Consider the following 14,268-nt stretch of genomic DNA (forward strand, 5'->3'; position numbering starts at 1 on the left):
GGAGTGGGATGCAAAACTGACCTGTGATCAGTGCCTCTGGTAGGAAACACAGAGGTGGCGGTCCTCCTCAAGGCTACACCTTGATAACTAAATCCACACTGTCACAGGATGAGGTGAGCACAGTAACTCACATTCGGCAGATTCGTTTTCCCTGCCTCTCCCAGTTCCTAAATCGTTTCCACATGGACTGTAAACAGCAACATCCAGGCTGATCCTAGTACAGTTCACCTGACTCAACATGACTCTCCTGTTATGTCTCCATTACGGTTCTGGCTGCGATCTGGCTATTGTCAGTTTGTCAGTATTGTGGGGATACAGTGAAACCGCATCAAGGTTTTGAGCCCCCATTGGGATTTCCAGATGGAAGTTTAGGGCCTATAGTGAGCGACCAAATCTGTGGTCGCCCAGATTCCTGTGGTGGTGTCAGTGTCAAATACAGAGACAAGGGGCCTTCTCTCCTCACCAATTCCCTGAACCCCCATGAAGCACATACTAAAACCTGGACAAACTCAGTGTAACACCACTCTGTAAAATTGTGAGAGAGAATGATAGTTTCCCACAAGTTATGTATCCGTCTCTGTCACAAAGTCACTGTTCAGCTGCCCCCCTCTCCTTTTTCACCCTGTACAGTTAGAATAACAGAAGTCAGGCTGAGGTGTGTGTAGGTGCGTGTGTGTGTTTGTTTGTGCATAAATGCATGTCTTTGCCGTGCGTGTGTGTGCGTTTTAAGTGCTAGTGAGTCACCTGTGGCATGCTGCCCCCTAGTGTTGTTCCCCAGTGCTGAACCCCAATCGTGTCATTCCTACTCACCAAAGGGTTGCCCTGTGAAAGCAGTGCACAACCTTTCTCCCTCTCTACCACTGGGTCATTAAAGAAGAATTTCGGCATGTCTTTATAGTTTTTACCACCTCTCCGCTGCTACATCTGACACATTTTTGTGTGGACGCGTAATGTGCTCTAGAGTATTTGTATGGCAGTTGAATGGGGTTTTCCTTATTATGGGTTGTTTATTGATGAACTGTATAATGCAGGAATCATCAACTAGATTCAGCTATGGGACCATTTTTGTTTCTTCTTGAGGGGATGGTCAGGGGGACGGAACGCAATTACAAATCATTTGTAAACCTCAAATTGACCGCAAAGAAGCCCAAACGGATGTATTTCCCTGAAACATAATATTTTCAAACCTTGCTTACATTTGTATGCGATCACGTATCTCTCTCTATAATGAGTGTGAATACTTTGGAACAGATTTCCTAAATGAAGATCCCTTAGAGCTGATTTGGTGTTTTTACCGTCTGATGTACAGCAACTACAACAACAAATACAAATATATATACAGGGCCTTCAGAAAGTATTCACACCCCTTGACTTTTTCCACATTTTGATGTGCAACGAGGTGGGATTAAAATGAATTTAAGTGCACTTTTTGTTTGTTTTTTGTCAATGATCTACACAGAATACTCTGTCAAAGTGGGAAAAAGATTCCAACATTTGCAAAAGAAGCAAGAGAAATTAAACACGAATATATCTTGATTGCATAAGTGTTCATCGATACATGTTACAATCACCTTTGGTAGCGATTACAGCTGTGATTATTTCTGGATAAACTTTGCACACCTGGATTATACAACAATTGTACATCATTCTTCAAGCTTTGTCAAGCTGGTTGTAGATCATTGCTAGATCATTGCCATTTTCAAGTCCTGCCAAAGATTTTCAAGTAGATTTAAGTCAAAACTGTAACTAGGCCACTCGGGAACTTTCAATGTCTTGATAAGCAACTCCAGTGTATATTTGGCCTTGTGTTTTAGGTTATTGTCCTGCTGAAAGGTGAATTTCTCTCCCCGTCTGAACCAGGTTTTCCTCTAGGATTTTGCCTGTGCCTAGCTCTATTCCATTTATTTTTATCCATAAACAATCTGTAGTCCATGCTGATGACAAGTATAACCATTACATGATGAAGCCACCACACTTGAAAATATGAGTATGATGCGGTGTTTGATTTGCCCCAAACATAATTCTTTGTATTCAGGACATAAAGTTAATTTATTTTACTTTAGTGCCTTGTTGCAAACAGGATGCATGTTTTGGAATATTTGTATTCTGTACAGGCTTCTTTCTTTTCACAGTATTATGAATTAACTACAATGTTGTTGATCCATCCTCAGTGTTCTCCTATCACAGCCATTAAACTCTGGAACTGTTTTAAAATCACCATTGGCATCATGGTGAAGTCCTGGAGCAGTTTCCTTCCTCTCCGGCAACTGAGTTAGGAAGGACACCTGTATCTTTGTAGTGACTGGGTGTATTGATACACCATCCAAAGTGTAATTAATAACTTCACCTTGCTCAAAGGGATATTCATTCTGTTTTTTTAAAAATGTATTTAAATAAATAAAAATAGGTGCCCTTCTTTGCAAGGCTTTGGAAAACCTCCCTGGTCTTTGTGGTTGAATCTGTGTTTGAAATTCGACTGAGGGACCTTACAATTATCTGTATGTGTGGGGTACAGAGAGGAGGTAATCATTCAAAAATCATGTTAAACACTATTATTGCACACCGAGTGAGTCCAAGCAACTTATTATGTGACTTGTTAAGCACATTTTTACTCCTGAACTTATTTAGGCTTGCCATAACAAAGGTGTTGAATACTTGACTCAAGACATTTCATTTTTAATTAAATTGTTAACATAAAATGTTTTTAAAAATGATAATAAAAAAAGGGGTGTTGTGTGTAGGCCAGCGGCCAAAAAAATCCAAATGGAATCCATTTTAAATTCAGGCTGTACTTTCTGAAGGCACTGTAGATATATACTTTTGAGGAAACAAATGTGTAGTTTAGCAGGTTGTCATCATAGTATCAACACTTACCTTTGCAGGATTTGTATTTCTTTGCTCAGAAAAGTTGGAGGGCCAAATAAAATCACCCTTGGGCCCACAAATCACCAGTTGGGGAACCCTGGTATAATGTATGGGTCTCTCTCTTATGGAGCCTTTCTCTATTTCTGTCTGTCTCTCTATCATGCTGAACAGGGATGAGTTAACCCCTTTCTCCCTCTCTCTGAACAGTTCAGGATGCTGGGTTGGATGCGTTAGCCGCCGTCATCAGCCGACAGAAGCTGATGGGTCAGGATATAGGCAACGAGCTGGACGAACAGAATGGTAAGGAGGGGTGTGTGTGTGTGTGTGTGTGTGTGTGTGTGTGTGTGTGTGTGTGTGTGGTACATCTACTATTGCTTCTGCAACCTACTCTGCGTCAATCAGATAAGTCCACCCTACCTTTCAGCCCTACAGTAAGACACAAGCTCTTTATCATATTATGTGTGTGTCTCTCCCTAACAAGGGGAGGGTGTATATAGTACATGCATAGTTCTACCAGCCACACCCCACTCCAAACCACTGTGTGAAGTCAATCAGACACACTATTATTTCAGTCATGGAACAGGGGTCAGTACCCTTTACTGGTGCTCCAAACCACCTTGGTCAGATTCACAGAATTAAGTGAAGTGTTCATCCCAAATGGCACCCGGTTACCTACAAAGTGCACTACGTTTGACCAGATCCTGGTCAAAAATAGTGCGCCGTATAGGGAATAGGGTGTCATTTGGGACGGAGACGATGTATGTCTATGGTTAAAGTGACCTCACGGTGAGCTCTCAGAAAACGTCTAGCCGTCCTTGGAGAAGCGCTCTGCTGGGGGTGGATCTGTGACTGTGTCAGGCTGTATGGTCTGGTTAGGAGGAATGTGAGCTTCCTGACGCACTGTTTTAATGCGTTTGCCGAGAGAGTCAAGTGCTGTCCTGGAATCAGATCCGCTTTGAGGTAATGTCTGTGTTGCTGTAAATAGCTCTGTCATAGGAGGCAGGCGGCGGGCAGAAGGCAGGTCTGAGCATAGCGCTCCGGTTCATCTACAGATGGAGGCACTTGAGAAAAGGTTGTAGGATGCCAGATAGTCATCATCCGCCTCTCGCAGGACCATTAGATCTCATTGTTTCCTCAACTGTACACTCTACATCTCAACTATACATTTCTTAGTTGTAACCACAAGAGACTCCAGTGTCGCCTGATTATTCGTTTTAAATGTCCATGGCAGCCGTTTTCATCTCACTATCAAATCATTTCTGGGTAACATTTAAGTACCTTACTGGGATTGTTTTCAATAAAACCAATCTAAAATTAACAAAAGTAGCTTTTGTAGCAAAGAACAATTTCTTCAACAATTTTGCTCGGACTGTCTGGGAGTGGTCTGAGTGGGGAGGGGAAAACGGAAAACTTGCTGTTATTGGCAGAGTGGTTTGGGACTCTGTTTCTTATTGGTGTATTAACTCATTTACCATCTGGTGATGTCACCAGGCAGTCCAAACAGCACTTACACTAAAAGGGCATTACCATCATTTTCACAGTATTATTCTAACATCCTAGTGTGGAAATATATATAAAACACAAGAAAATATTTTTTGACTGCACTTTTTTTTATTTTAAAGGCCCCCCCCAAAAAACGATCACTTGCCACTTTTGACCTTTTGCCTACATTCAAAGCGATGTTTTCTGAGGACAGAATAGGTCAGGGCCCTCGTGATGTGTGGAGGACACCCAAAGCCCATAGGAGGCAGAGGAAGATGCTTGGTGTCACTGTATATTGACTGAAGAGCGTATAGAGTGAGTGGGCTTAGTGGTCTGATAGAGGAATGTTACACTGAGTTCATTAGTTCCTGCTTGCTGTTCTTGGCATGTTCCCGGACCGCACCACAACGCCACAACCCCGGGGGCCAGACAATTAGTGGGCCGTTGGACTAAATGGTGCTTTTCTTTCCTCCGCCATGAGCACAATGTGATGACATGATTGATGTTCTCTCCCTAAAGAGCCCAGACTCCTTCCTCTGGGACATTGTAAATGTAGGCTATATCCCAATAATGTTAAATAGCTTCTTAGTTATCTTGTTTTAGCTATCGATAGTCCTAACGGAGAGGAGCGGATGAAGCCATAGCCCCAACATCACACCACTTTTGTTTATATTGTTCAGCCGTTTTGATGGACACCGATGAATATTCAATGCATATTTCAATGTATTTATAGTGTGTTTGTTTGAGACGGCCAGTTCCAAGTTAGGTCAGATGACTTTGTATGGTCCTTTTCTGAGGCTGTGCTCCGATCCCACAGGGATGCGTAATCGAATGACCTTTTGAGATGGAAACAAACGAGTTTCCCTTCTGCTGCTGGGAACAAACAGTAGACGTTTGGCCTGCGATCCTCCCAGAGTCAGAGAGAGGGTAGCTAACGGCTTGATAGTTTCAGCCTGCTCTCCTCTTACCTTATTGAGCTAGAGAGGGATCATTGGTTCCCCTTTAATCCTCAGAGTCCGAACCGGTGTGTTTTTTCCCTCTTTTCGCCTTTCTTTTTTAAGTGCGTGGCGTCGCAGTGTTTCCAATAACAAGAGACCTCGGGGTGGGAGAAACGTCCGACGCGGCGGCTGTAAGTGGAACTGAGATTCCGGACCCGATGCCCCCGCAGCAAGCGAGCGGAGCAGGCGAATGAAAACTTCAGCCCTGATACAAAGTGGCTTTCATATTTTAGCGAGGTAGTGCACTTTGTCCAAAGATTTTGATAACGGCTCTCTCTCTTTCACTCTTTCCATATTTTCGATCACGACCGACTGCTTCTCCAAACGCTGCCTAGTCCCCTGTGTATGTTCGAACCTCTAACCAGGTCTGCCTGGTTGAAATTGAAACCAAACCCGGCAAATAAGAGTGTTAGGAGGCCAGCCTGGTCACACGGACCGGCCCACCTGTATGCCTGTCCCCGGGGGTAGTACTTAGAGGTGATAAACAGAGGGATGAGGTGGGGGGAGGGGGGATAGTGGATCAGTCCAACATCTTGCAGTCTCCACCGGCTTCCCATCTGAATTTACAGTGGGGCTCAGAGTTCACGAGACCAACTGACTATAACTCACCCGGTCTCACACATAGGCCCTCAGGGCTCTGGAGCCTACAGGCTTCCCTCGCTTTCTCTCTTCCTCCCCTCGTTACCTCTGCCCTTCTCTGTATTTTCTCCCCTTACGCCTCGATCCCATCGTTGCATTTTGGTAAACCAGAAGTACATTAGTTTCCAACTGAGCGCCGGCAGTTGCAGTGTGTTCTGTGTGATGCAGAGGCAGTTGCAGTGTGTTCTGTGTGATGCAGTTGCAGTGTGTTCTGTGTGATGCAGAGGCAGTTGCAGTGTGTTCTGTGTGATGCAGAGGCAGTTGCAGTGTGTTCAGTGCAGTGTGTCTGTGTGATGCAGAGGCAGTTGCAGTGTGTTCTGTGTGATGCAGAGGCAGTTGCAGTGTGTTCTGTGTGAGTGCAGTGTTCTGTGTGATGCAGAGGCAGTTGCAGTGCGTTCTGTGTGATGCAGAGGCAGTTGCAGTGTGTTCTGTGTGATGCAGAGGCAGTTGCAGTGTGTTCTGTGTGATGCAGAGGCAGTTGCAGTGTGTTCTGTGTGATGCAGAGGCAGTTGCAGTGTGTTCTGTGTGATGCAGAGGCAGTTGCAGTGTGTTCTGTGTGATGCAGAGGCAGTTGCAGTGTGTTCTGTGTGATGCAGAGGCAGTTGCAGTGTGTTCTGTGTGATGCAGAGGCAGTTGCAGTGTGTTCTGTGTGATGCAGACGTTGGATTTCTCGAACGTCTGCATCAATCTGTGTGCGTAGACGGCTTGGCAGAAATGGTAGCAGAAGGTGAATGTTGAACTTTTGTTGCACACACATCCCGAGGATGCCGCGTACCATTTTGCGCAATAACGCTATAGATGTAATCGAGGCATTAACCTCTCTTTTACCCTCTCTTTCCTCTATCTTTCTCTCTCTCACTTTAATCTCCCTACTTTTCCCTCTTACTCTCTGCCTCCTCTTTACCTCCTCTGCCCCGTCCACCTCTACCTCATCTCTCTTTCTCCCCTGCCTCCTCCCACCTACCCCTCTCTCTACCTCCTTTCTCTCCACCTCCTTTCTCTCCACCTACCCCTCTCTCTCCACCTACCCCTCTCTCTCCTCCTACCCCTCTCTCTCCACCTACCCCTCTCTCTCCACCTACCCCTCTCTCTCCACCTACCCCTCTCTCTCCACCTACCCCTCTCTCTCCACCTACCCCTCTCTCCACCTACCCCTCTCTCCACCTACCCCTCTCTCTACCTCCCCTCTCTCCACCTACCCCTCTCTCCACCTACCCTTCTCTCTCCACCTACCCCTCTCTCTACCTCCTCTTTCTCCACCTACCCCTCTCTCTACCTCATCTCTCTCCACTCTCCACTCCTTCTTCTCTCTCTCCCCTCTGTGTGAGTTATGGCCGAGATGTCATGGTCCCAGAAGAGGTGTGGGACAGGTGGAAAAATAGGATATATCACATAACGTGGTGAGCAGGGGAGGCCAGGGAAGGACTTCAAACAGCCAGGCATACTGATTGTTATTGTCCTGGGAGTTCCCATTCTTGATTTAGGGTCTGAACAGTCCGCATAGGGCCCCACAGGCCTTGCGGATGCTGGGGGAGAGGAAGCCGTGGCTGCAGGCTGGAGAAACTGGTGGGTGACTTGGATCCACACCAAATCAAGCCATGCCACCCTGAAGACATCATTACCACCCAGGTTCTGATGGGCATACTGTATTTGATGGTACAATTAAGAATGTGCTGGTGTTTTAAAAAGGTCTTTAAGCTATAGGGCTATATACACAAATGCATGATGGAATGCGGGCCTGCAGGCACGCACACACTCAGGGAACACACACACACACTCACACACACATCTACCTAACAGAACAGTTAATGCTTTATATGCGCTTATATGAGACACAGAGGTTCGATGAATGTTTTCTGCATACTTTGTGAGAATAAGCGTTTGGAATGTTTTTCTTGCCGAGTTGTACTTAAATGACCCGTATTATTGCTTCGTACAGCTTTGTAGGTGCTGCATTTCTTACTTGTATTAAATGACAAAATCGACAACGTAAAAAGTAACAGGCTAGCATAATGCTTATGGAGAGGCAGAGAAAATGTTTTTCATTTAAAAAGCCTAGACTCTGACAGTTTGAGTGTTCCCTCTCTCTGTCTTTTTAGGGGTTCTGTTTTTCTCCTGATCTCAGTCCTGTTGCAGTGTTTCCCTGTAAATAGATTAAGCTCTGTGCCCGGAGCTAGCCTCTGACCTGAGTGCAGTGGAGGTTGCAGTCGGCTCCTTTTTGGGAAAGAGCTTGAAGCCAGGGTCATCTGTGAAGGTGACCTGTTTATGAGTGTAAGAAATGAACCCGAGGCCCTCGGGTTTCTCTTCCAGCCCCGTCTTTAAAAAATCATAATGAATGGTGAGGAAGAGTTGAGCAAAGTAGTAACAATTTCAATCCCCAAGCTTTGCAGGTGTGAACTGTGAAGACAAGAAATACTTCAGATCTTTTTTTTCTTCAATACCTAGAAAAAGAAAAAGTGAATCTTAAGTTTTTGGGTGTGAAGATTATTTATGATGTGTATCATCACCAGGCGTATTCACATTTCCGACACGATGTGGAAGAAATCAACCATATTTTTTTCTTTCCAAATTCAATGTGGTAGAAAATGTGCCTGTGCGTCTCACTAAATGTTCTATATCAACAAAATTATTTATTTTGCTGCTAGAATCAACATCGTTTGACTTTATTGGTGTTGATATTCCTCTGATTCGGGTTTGGAACAATGACATCAGCCCGTGTCACAGTGGTCTGTGATTATGAGTGACGGCCAGTCTTTTCGTGGGGCTGTGGAGGGTTCCAGCTGTAGAGACTAGTTTTCCACAATACACCTTCACTTTGGTTGGAATAACCAGGGAAATGGGGGTGTGTGGTTAAGCATACACACACACGCACACACACACACACCCTTTCATTCCAGGGTTTGTCTCTCTTCCCGATTACAAGCCTCATTAAAAATCCAACATAGTCGAAATGGGCTGATCAAATGGATGAATGAGTTTGTTTATTTTCCACACACTGTTTGATGCTATTTGATCAACAAAGTTTCCCGCTCAACCGAGCCCCTTCAACCCCCCCACACACAAACCTTTCAGAGGAATCAGCCACTGCTGTTTGTTCCATTTTCTTTCCTTCCTCTTTCCTCCACCTCTTCTCCACTTTAATAACTAGACTGTGGTCCCGCGACGACTCCCCCAAATGTCCAGCCGGGACCTCTGTGGGTACTCCTGCCTGGCTCTTTTTTCCTGTTTTACTAATAACACTCTGAGTGGATTTCACCATCGCTAGGCAACACGGTGTCCATGTCTTTCTGTTAGAGGGCTATATTTTTGTACAGAAGTGAGCTCATTCGGAACAGAGAGAGAGAGAAACAAAACTGAATTTAGATTAAGATCTGCCGGTGGAAGATGCCGGACAGATCCAGAAGGAAGAACGCCTTGGAACAGCTGATAATGCACGTGACCTTAACATCCAGGATTGTTACGTCTGACACTTCCTACGATTGTTAGACGTGTATCCATTTCTGTATGAGTAAGTGATCATAATAGGAGTCTATCGTAATAGGAGTCTATTGTCAGTGTTGAGGATGGGCATATGGGCTAGCCTGGTCCCAGATCTGTTTGTGCGGTATAGCCAACTCTTATGGTTGTTTTGGAGAATGTTTGGCATGACAATGACCATACCGTATATAGGACCTGGCAAGATGGCACACAGATCTGCGACCAGGCTATCTCTAGCCCTCAATAGTTAGCACCGACTACCACCCTCGCTCTTTGTAAAGGAGTCTTTATGCTGGGGGGGAGGGGGAATATGATTCTATGATATAGCATTAGTCTGTTAGTTCCCACTAATAATTACATCATTGATTCACTGCTGCATCATTAGAGTCACGGCCGGGGAACTCTAATGAGGTCCAAATAAATAGTGGAACCCGGGAAGATTCTGGACCGTTTGTTAGAACTGCTGGAGGACCAGTGACCTCACCAGTGGGGTGGTCAACCCTGGCTGTGGAGAACAGAGCTCTTGGTCACACTCTTCAGAGAAACAGTCCCGCGAACCAATAAACGTACGCTAATGGCGGCGCTCGCCGTCAGGGCAGAGCCGGGTTGCCGGGGCGAAGTCGGTGATTGATTTAACGCCCGTCCTCTTTGCTCCAGCTGCGAGCCAACGGTAGGGGGGTCAGGTAACACCGTAGTAGGGCGTGGGGTCGAAGAAGGAGGGGTGGGTTGGTGTTTGTGTCACTAAAATGGGTGCCGTCGTCATTCATGAAGACACGCCCAACTCTTGTCTGGTGTCACTGAGCTTTGAGTAGCAGTTACAGAGGGTGGATATGACCAACTGACTTGGTGGTTGGAGTTTGACACGACTCAGCCCCACATAGTTGGAAAGAGTGAGGATTCTTTGTGTACTAAATATAAGAAAATACACCGTGTATACCTTCAAGCCTAACACCTTAAAACAAGTCTGTTGGTGGTTCATGGACAGTTCTAAGGTTCAGGTTCAGTGTTATGGTGCTTTGGAACGCTGAGCGTGTCAAGTGCTACTGCTGGCTGCCGTGTCGTACCCTCTCTCATTGAAGAATAGCCTAATTTGACTTGAGTCACACTACTGTTATTTTCCACAAATCTCTCTCTTCTCTGAAGGTGTCCTGTGGAAGCCCTCCTTTCTGTAACAGTCTCAGAGCATGTACATATTTAGTCACTTCCTCTGAGTCGGGTGTTTATAGGTCCGAGTAGGGACACTGATCTAAGGTCAGTTGAACATTTTCTTTCCTTTTGATTATGGTTAGGATTTGGGGAGGGTAAGCTGACCCTAAATCAGTACCTAGGGGTCAGCCTCAGCTTTTAAAACCGGGTTCATGCCCACTTGGTGACTGTGACTCTCTAAACTTCTGACTCAGATGGAAAATATTTTCTGAAAGGCCTGGGAACTTGCCAGAGGTTTGTGGACAGAACTCTGGGCGAGAAGGTGGTGGGCTGCACAGGTCTTTCCATATGCAGTCATTTTAATAGCCTTTGGGGGGAAAGGACATTTGAAATGACGTATTCCGAATATCTCACAGCAGTTACGCTTCCCTCCTGCTTCTTTCTCATAGAGATCATTTGACGAATGTGATCAAGTTGTAATTGAGCAAGAACTGGGAACAACCAATCCAGCGGGAGAAGCTGGTTAAAACCACGTCATTATCCAGGATAATGTCTACATTATCTGGGAATGTCTACTGTGCAGACTAGCGCTGCTGTAGGAATGTGAATTCACTGCCCACCCCATTCATAATGACACTGCTCTGTGATCGAGTGACAAAAAATAGCCAAGGCGGGAAAATGCTAGACGGGCCTCCTGTTTGACAAATCCTGACCTGGACGCGATCGATCATATGCCATCTCCTTGTCCCATGCGATGGTAGTTGCATCCGTCTCTGTCTGGGGCACAGTGTCACTACGGCAGAGTGGAAGGGGACAAAGTAACAATGAGGCGGTGAAGGGGATTCAGGCAAGGGCAAGCGACCGCGACAGCATGGTGATGAATGATCTTCTGTTTGCGACCACTAGCAAATTAGTATGTGGGAACTCAAAGGGTTTCTGGAGAAGGTAGCTTCATCATTCAAACGTCTACTTAAGTTTTCCCTGTGAGATTGATTCACTCTTTTTTCACCTCTTCGTACGGCTTCGTCTTCTTTGACATTCCATTTGCTGGCCTTGCATGTGCCATGTCCCCGATTTTGCAAATGGTTTCACTATTTTCACGTCCCAATGACCTCTTGTGTGAGGTTCCCATTTGCTTGTCTTGCACTGTCTCACAAATGGCTAGTGAGGCGGTTGGTCGGTTTCTCCGATCTTTTTTGTTGTTGTTTGTTTTCCCGAGGGGGTTTGTGACAAACGTGAGGTGGTCAGGATGGAATCACAAAGACAGTCCAGCTGGAGGAGAGAGGAGAGAGCTATGCGGCAAACTGCCATTCATGTATTAAAGAGTACAATTCAACGCAACCGTCAGGATTGATTAAGTCATATCCTTTTCATGGAAGTCCAAGCTTTGGAACTCTGGAACTTCTTCAGGTTGTGTCGTAGTACCTGAGCCTGGTCCCAGATCTGTTTGTGCCGTCTTGCCAACTCCTGTGGTCATTGGGGCGACCCCACATGACAGCACAGACAGATCTGGGACCAGGCTAGTGTAGTACTGCCTCAACCATCGAGTGATTTAAAGAGATGTTATCCCAATGCATGGACTCCTCTGCCAATGGTGGTTTGTGAAGAAAGACCACATACCTAAATGAGTGTCTAATGTTTATTTATGTGGCTGAACTGGAGAAGTGCCAATAGGCTGATTCTCCAGTCACACATTCAACAGTATTATATAGCGACACTGGGGGAAAAGGGGGTCATACCTGCCATCGCTCGGGGCTTTTCCATGTGTTATACACGTTGGAATAGTTTGTGTTTTGGGTGACACAGTAATTGCCGTTCCTCTCATCTCAAGCACGTCCCATGATTCATATGCAGTTTGGGCTCTGAAACAGCAGACCAAGAATACACAGACGATCTGTGTAGATCTGTATTGTGGTCGAGGCTAAACAACTTGTTTTCCCTGTGCAAATGGCAGTCTACTGTTAACCATTTAAATACTGTCACAGCTCGGAGACCTCGATAAAAGCTGTAGTTTTTGTCTGAGAGCGAGAAAGAGGAGGGAGCGAGAGAGAATTCTCCGATTTATTGTATTTAAATGTTTTGTTTTTATAGATGCCATAAAGCACGTAGGAGGTATTCCCGCCGTCGGTCCAGGCCGCTGTCTTGCTCGGAGGATCTTGGCTTTGATTAGCTGCTGTACATCTGGAACGAATGTGGCCCTCCGCTCGTGACAGTCAACACACACACACACACACACACACACACACTAGCAGCAGAAATGAGACCCACATTAAAAGGCAACTTGCAGGAATTCCCAGACGCCGGAAAAGAGGAGTGATCTATGGGTGTGCAAACTATGTGACGGAGAGGGGGCGAAGCACGACCCGGAGAGGGACATTTTACACCTCTTCACACATTCTTTGTCATGTTAGGACAACTGTACGGAAAGTAAATAGAATTATTTAGGAAAGTCCATTCTTTTTTCCCAACCCAGTCTTTTTTCTCTCTCTCTCTCTTTTGCACCAATAATGTCAGTACAACAGGGGCAATGTAAATGTATATCGCAGGTTCTGGCACATTCACAAACATGCGCGATAGAGGCATATGTGTATAAAGAAGTGTAATTAACAATCATTTGCTGCGGAATATGAACGAGATGACAGATTAAAAGCGAGCTGTTTTCAAAACACACTGAGGAATGGCAATGCATTGCAATGCGGTTAACCCTAATTTAACTTTAATGATCATTTACCCTTTTAACACAATTAGCTCGGTTTAGAATGTGGCCTTGTTTAGCTCGCTTCACCACCAGAGAGGGAACAGCTTTGAAAGAAGAGGCGGGCTCTCAAAAGCTCTTGTTCGTGTATTTCTTTCTTTCTTTTCCCATTTTGTTGATCATCTGTTCTCATTGGCTAAGGGATTCCCAGTGCTGTAGAGCCCTATGGATCGAATGACCCTGAGTCTGCTTTTAAAGGGAGAGGCAAAGCCTTTCCACGGCTATTTGTGCTTGGAATAGCTGGATAAAAAACTCAACCCAAGACAATTCAACCCTGCGTATATTGCCCGTTAAGCACAGCCTTTGCAGTAACACATCCACAGCATCCTCGAATAAACCATTACTAGTGCCAACTTTCCTCCTGACACTTTTGTCAGCAATTAAAAAGACTGCTAGCTGACAACTGTCCTCACTGTGGGGATGTTATTGGTCTTAAAGGGATGAGTGTGTTTGATGAGCGTCTTTGAATGATTTCCAGGGGATGTGAAGATTAGCTGGCTGCCTCTCCGTCTCGTACTCCAGTATAAAGAGTTACTCATCGAGTTACTCATCAACCAGTTGGAGACTGAGGAAGAAGCTCTCTGGTCCAACACGTTGGTCTGACGCACACACGCAGGCGGGCGCACTCAACACACACACACACACACTGTTTCTCTCTGATGGAGACAACTCACCACCCCACAGCAGCAGCCCAGGGCAGGGCGTCAGAGACCGAGGTGTCGCCCAGCTCCGGCTCATCTGCACCACGTCTGTTTCTCAGCGGGGCCCCAGATCACCTCCAGATGTCCCCTAGCTCAGAGCCCTGTCCTGGGCCCAGAGAGTCACAACAACCACATCCAGATTGCCTGGCAGTGACACGCTCATTCGCAAACTATCAATTGTGTATTTAATCCCTTGGAAAACCAC

The 14,268-nt window shown here is 45.7% G+C and overlaps 1 protein-coding gene across 2 annotated transcripts in view; it reads left to right on the forward strand.

The window, feature by feature from the left end:
• Positions 1 to 14,268, forward strand: part of LOC112230275 (syntaxin-8) — a 50,586-nt gene that overhangs the window by 8,682 nt on the left and 27,636 nt on the right. For both annotated transcript variants that reach the window (XM_024396504.2, XM_024396505.2), the window contains exon 6: positions 3,073 to 3,165. In XM_024396504.2, coding sequence (XP_024252272.1) covers positions 3,073 to 3,165 — 93 coding nt within the window. The remainder of the gene's footprint in view (positions 1 to 3,072; positions 3,166 to 14,268) is intronic.

Source organism: Oncorhynchus tshawytscha, linkage group LG32 (genome assembly GCF_018296145.1).
Source record: "Oncorhynchus tshawytscha isolate Ot180627B linkage group LG32, Otsh_v2.0, whole genome shotgun sequence".
NCBI classification, from domain to species: Eukaryota; Metazoa; Chordata; class Actinopteri; order Salmoniformes; family Salmonidae; genus Oncorhynchus; species Oncorhynchus tshawytscha.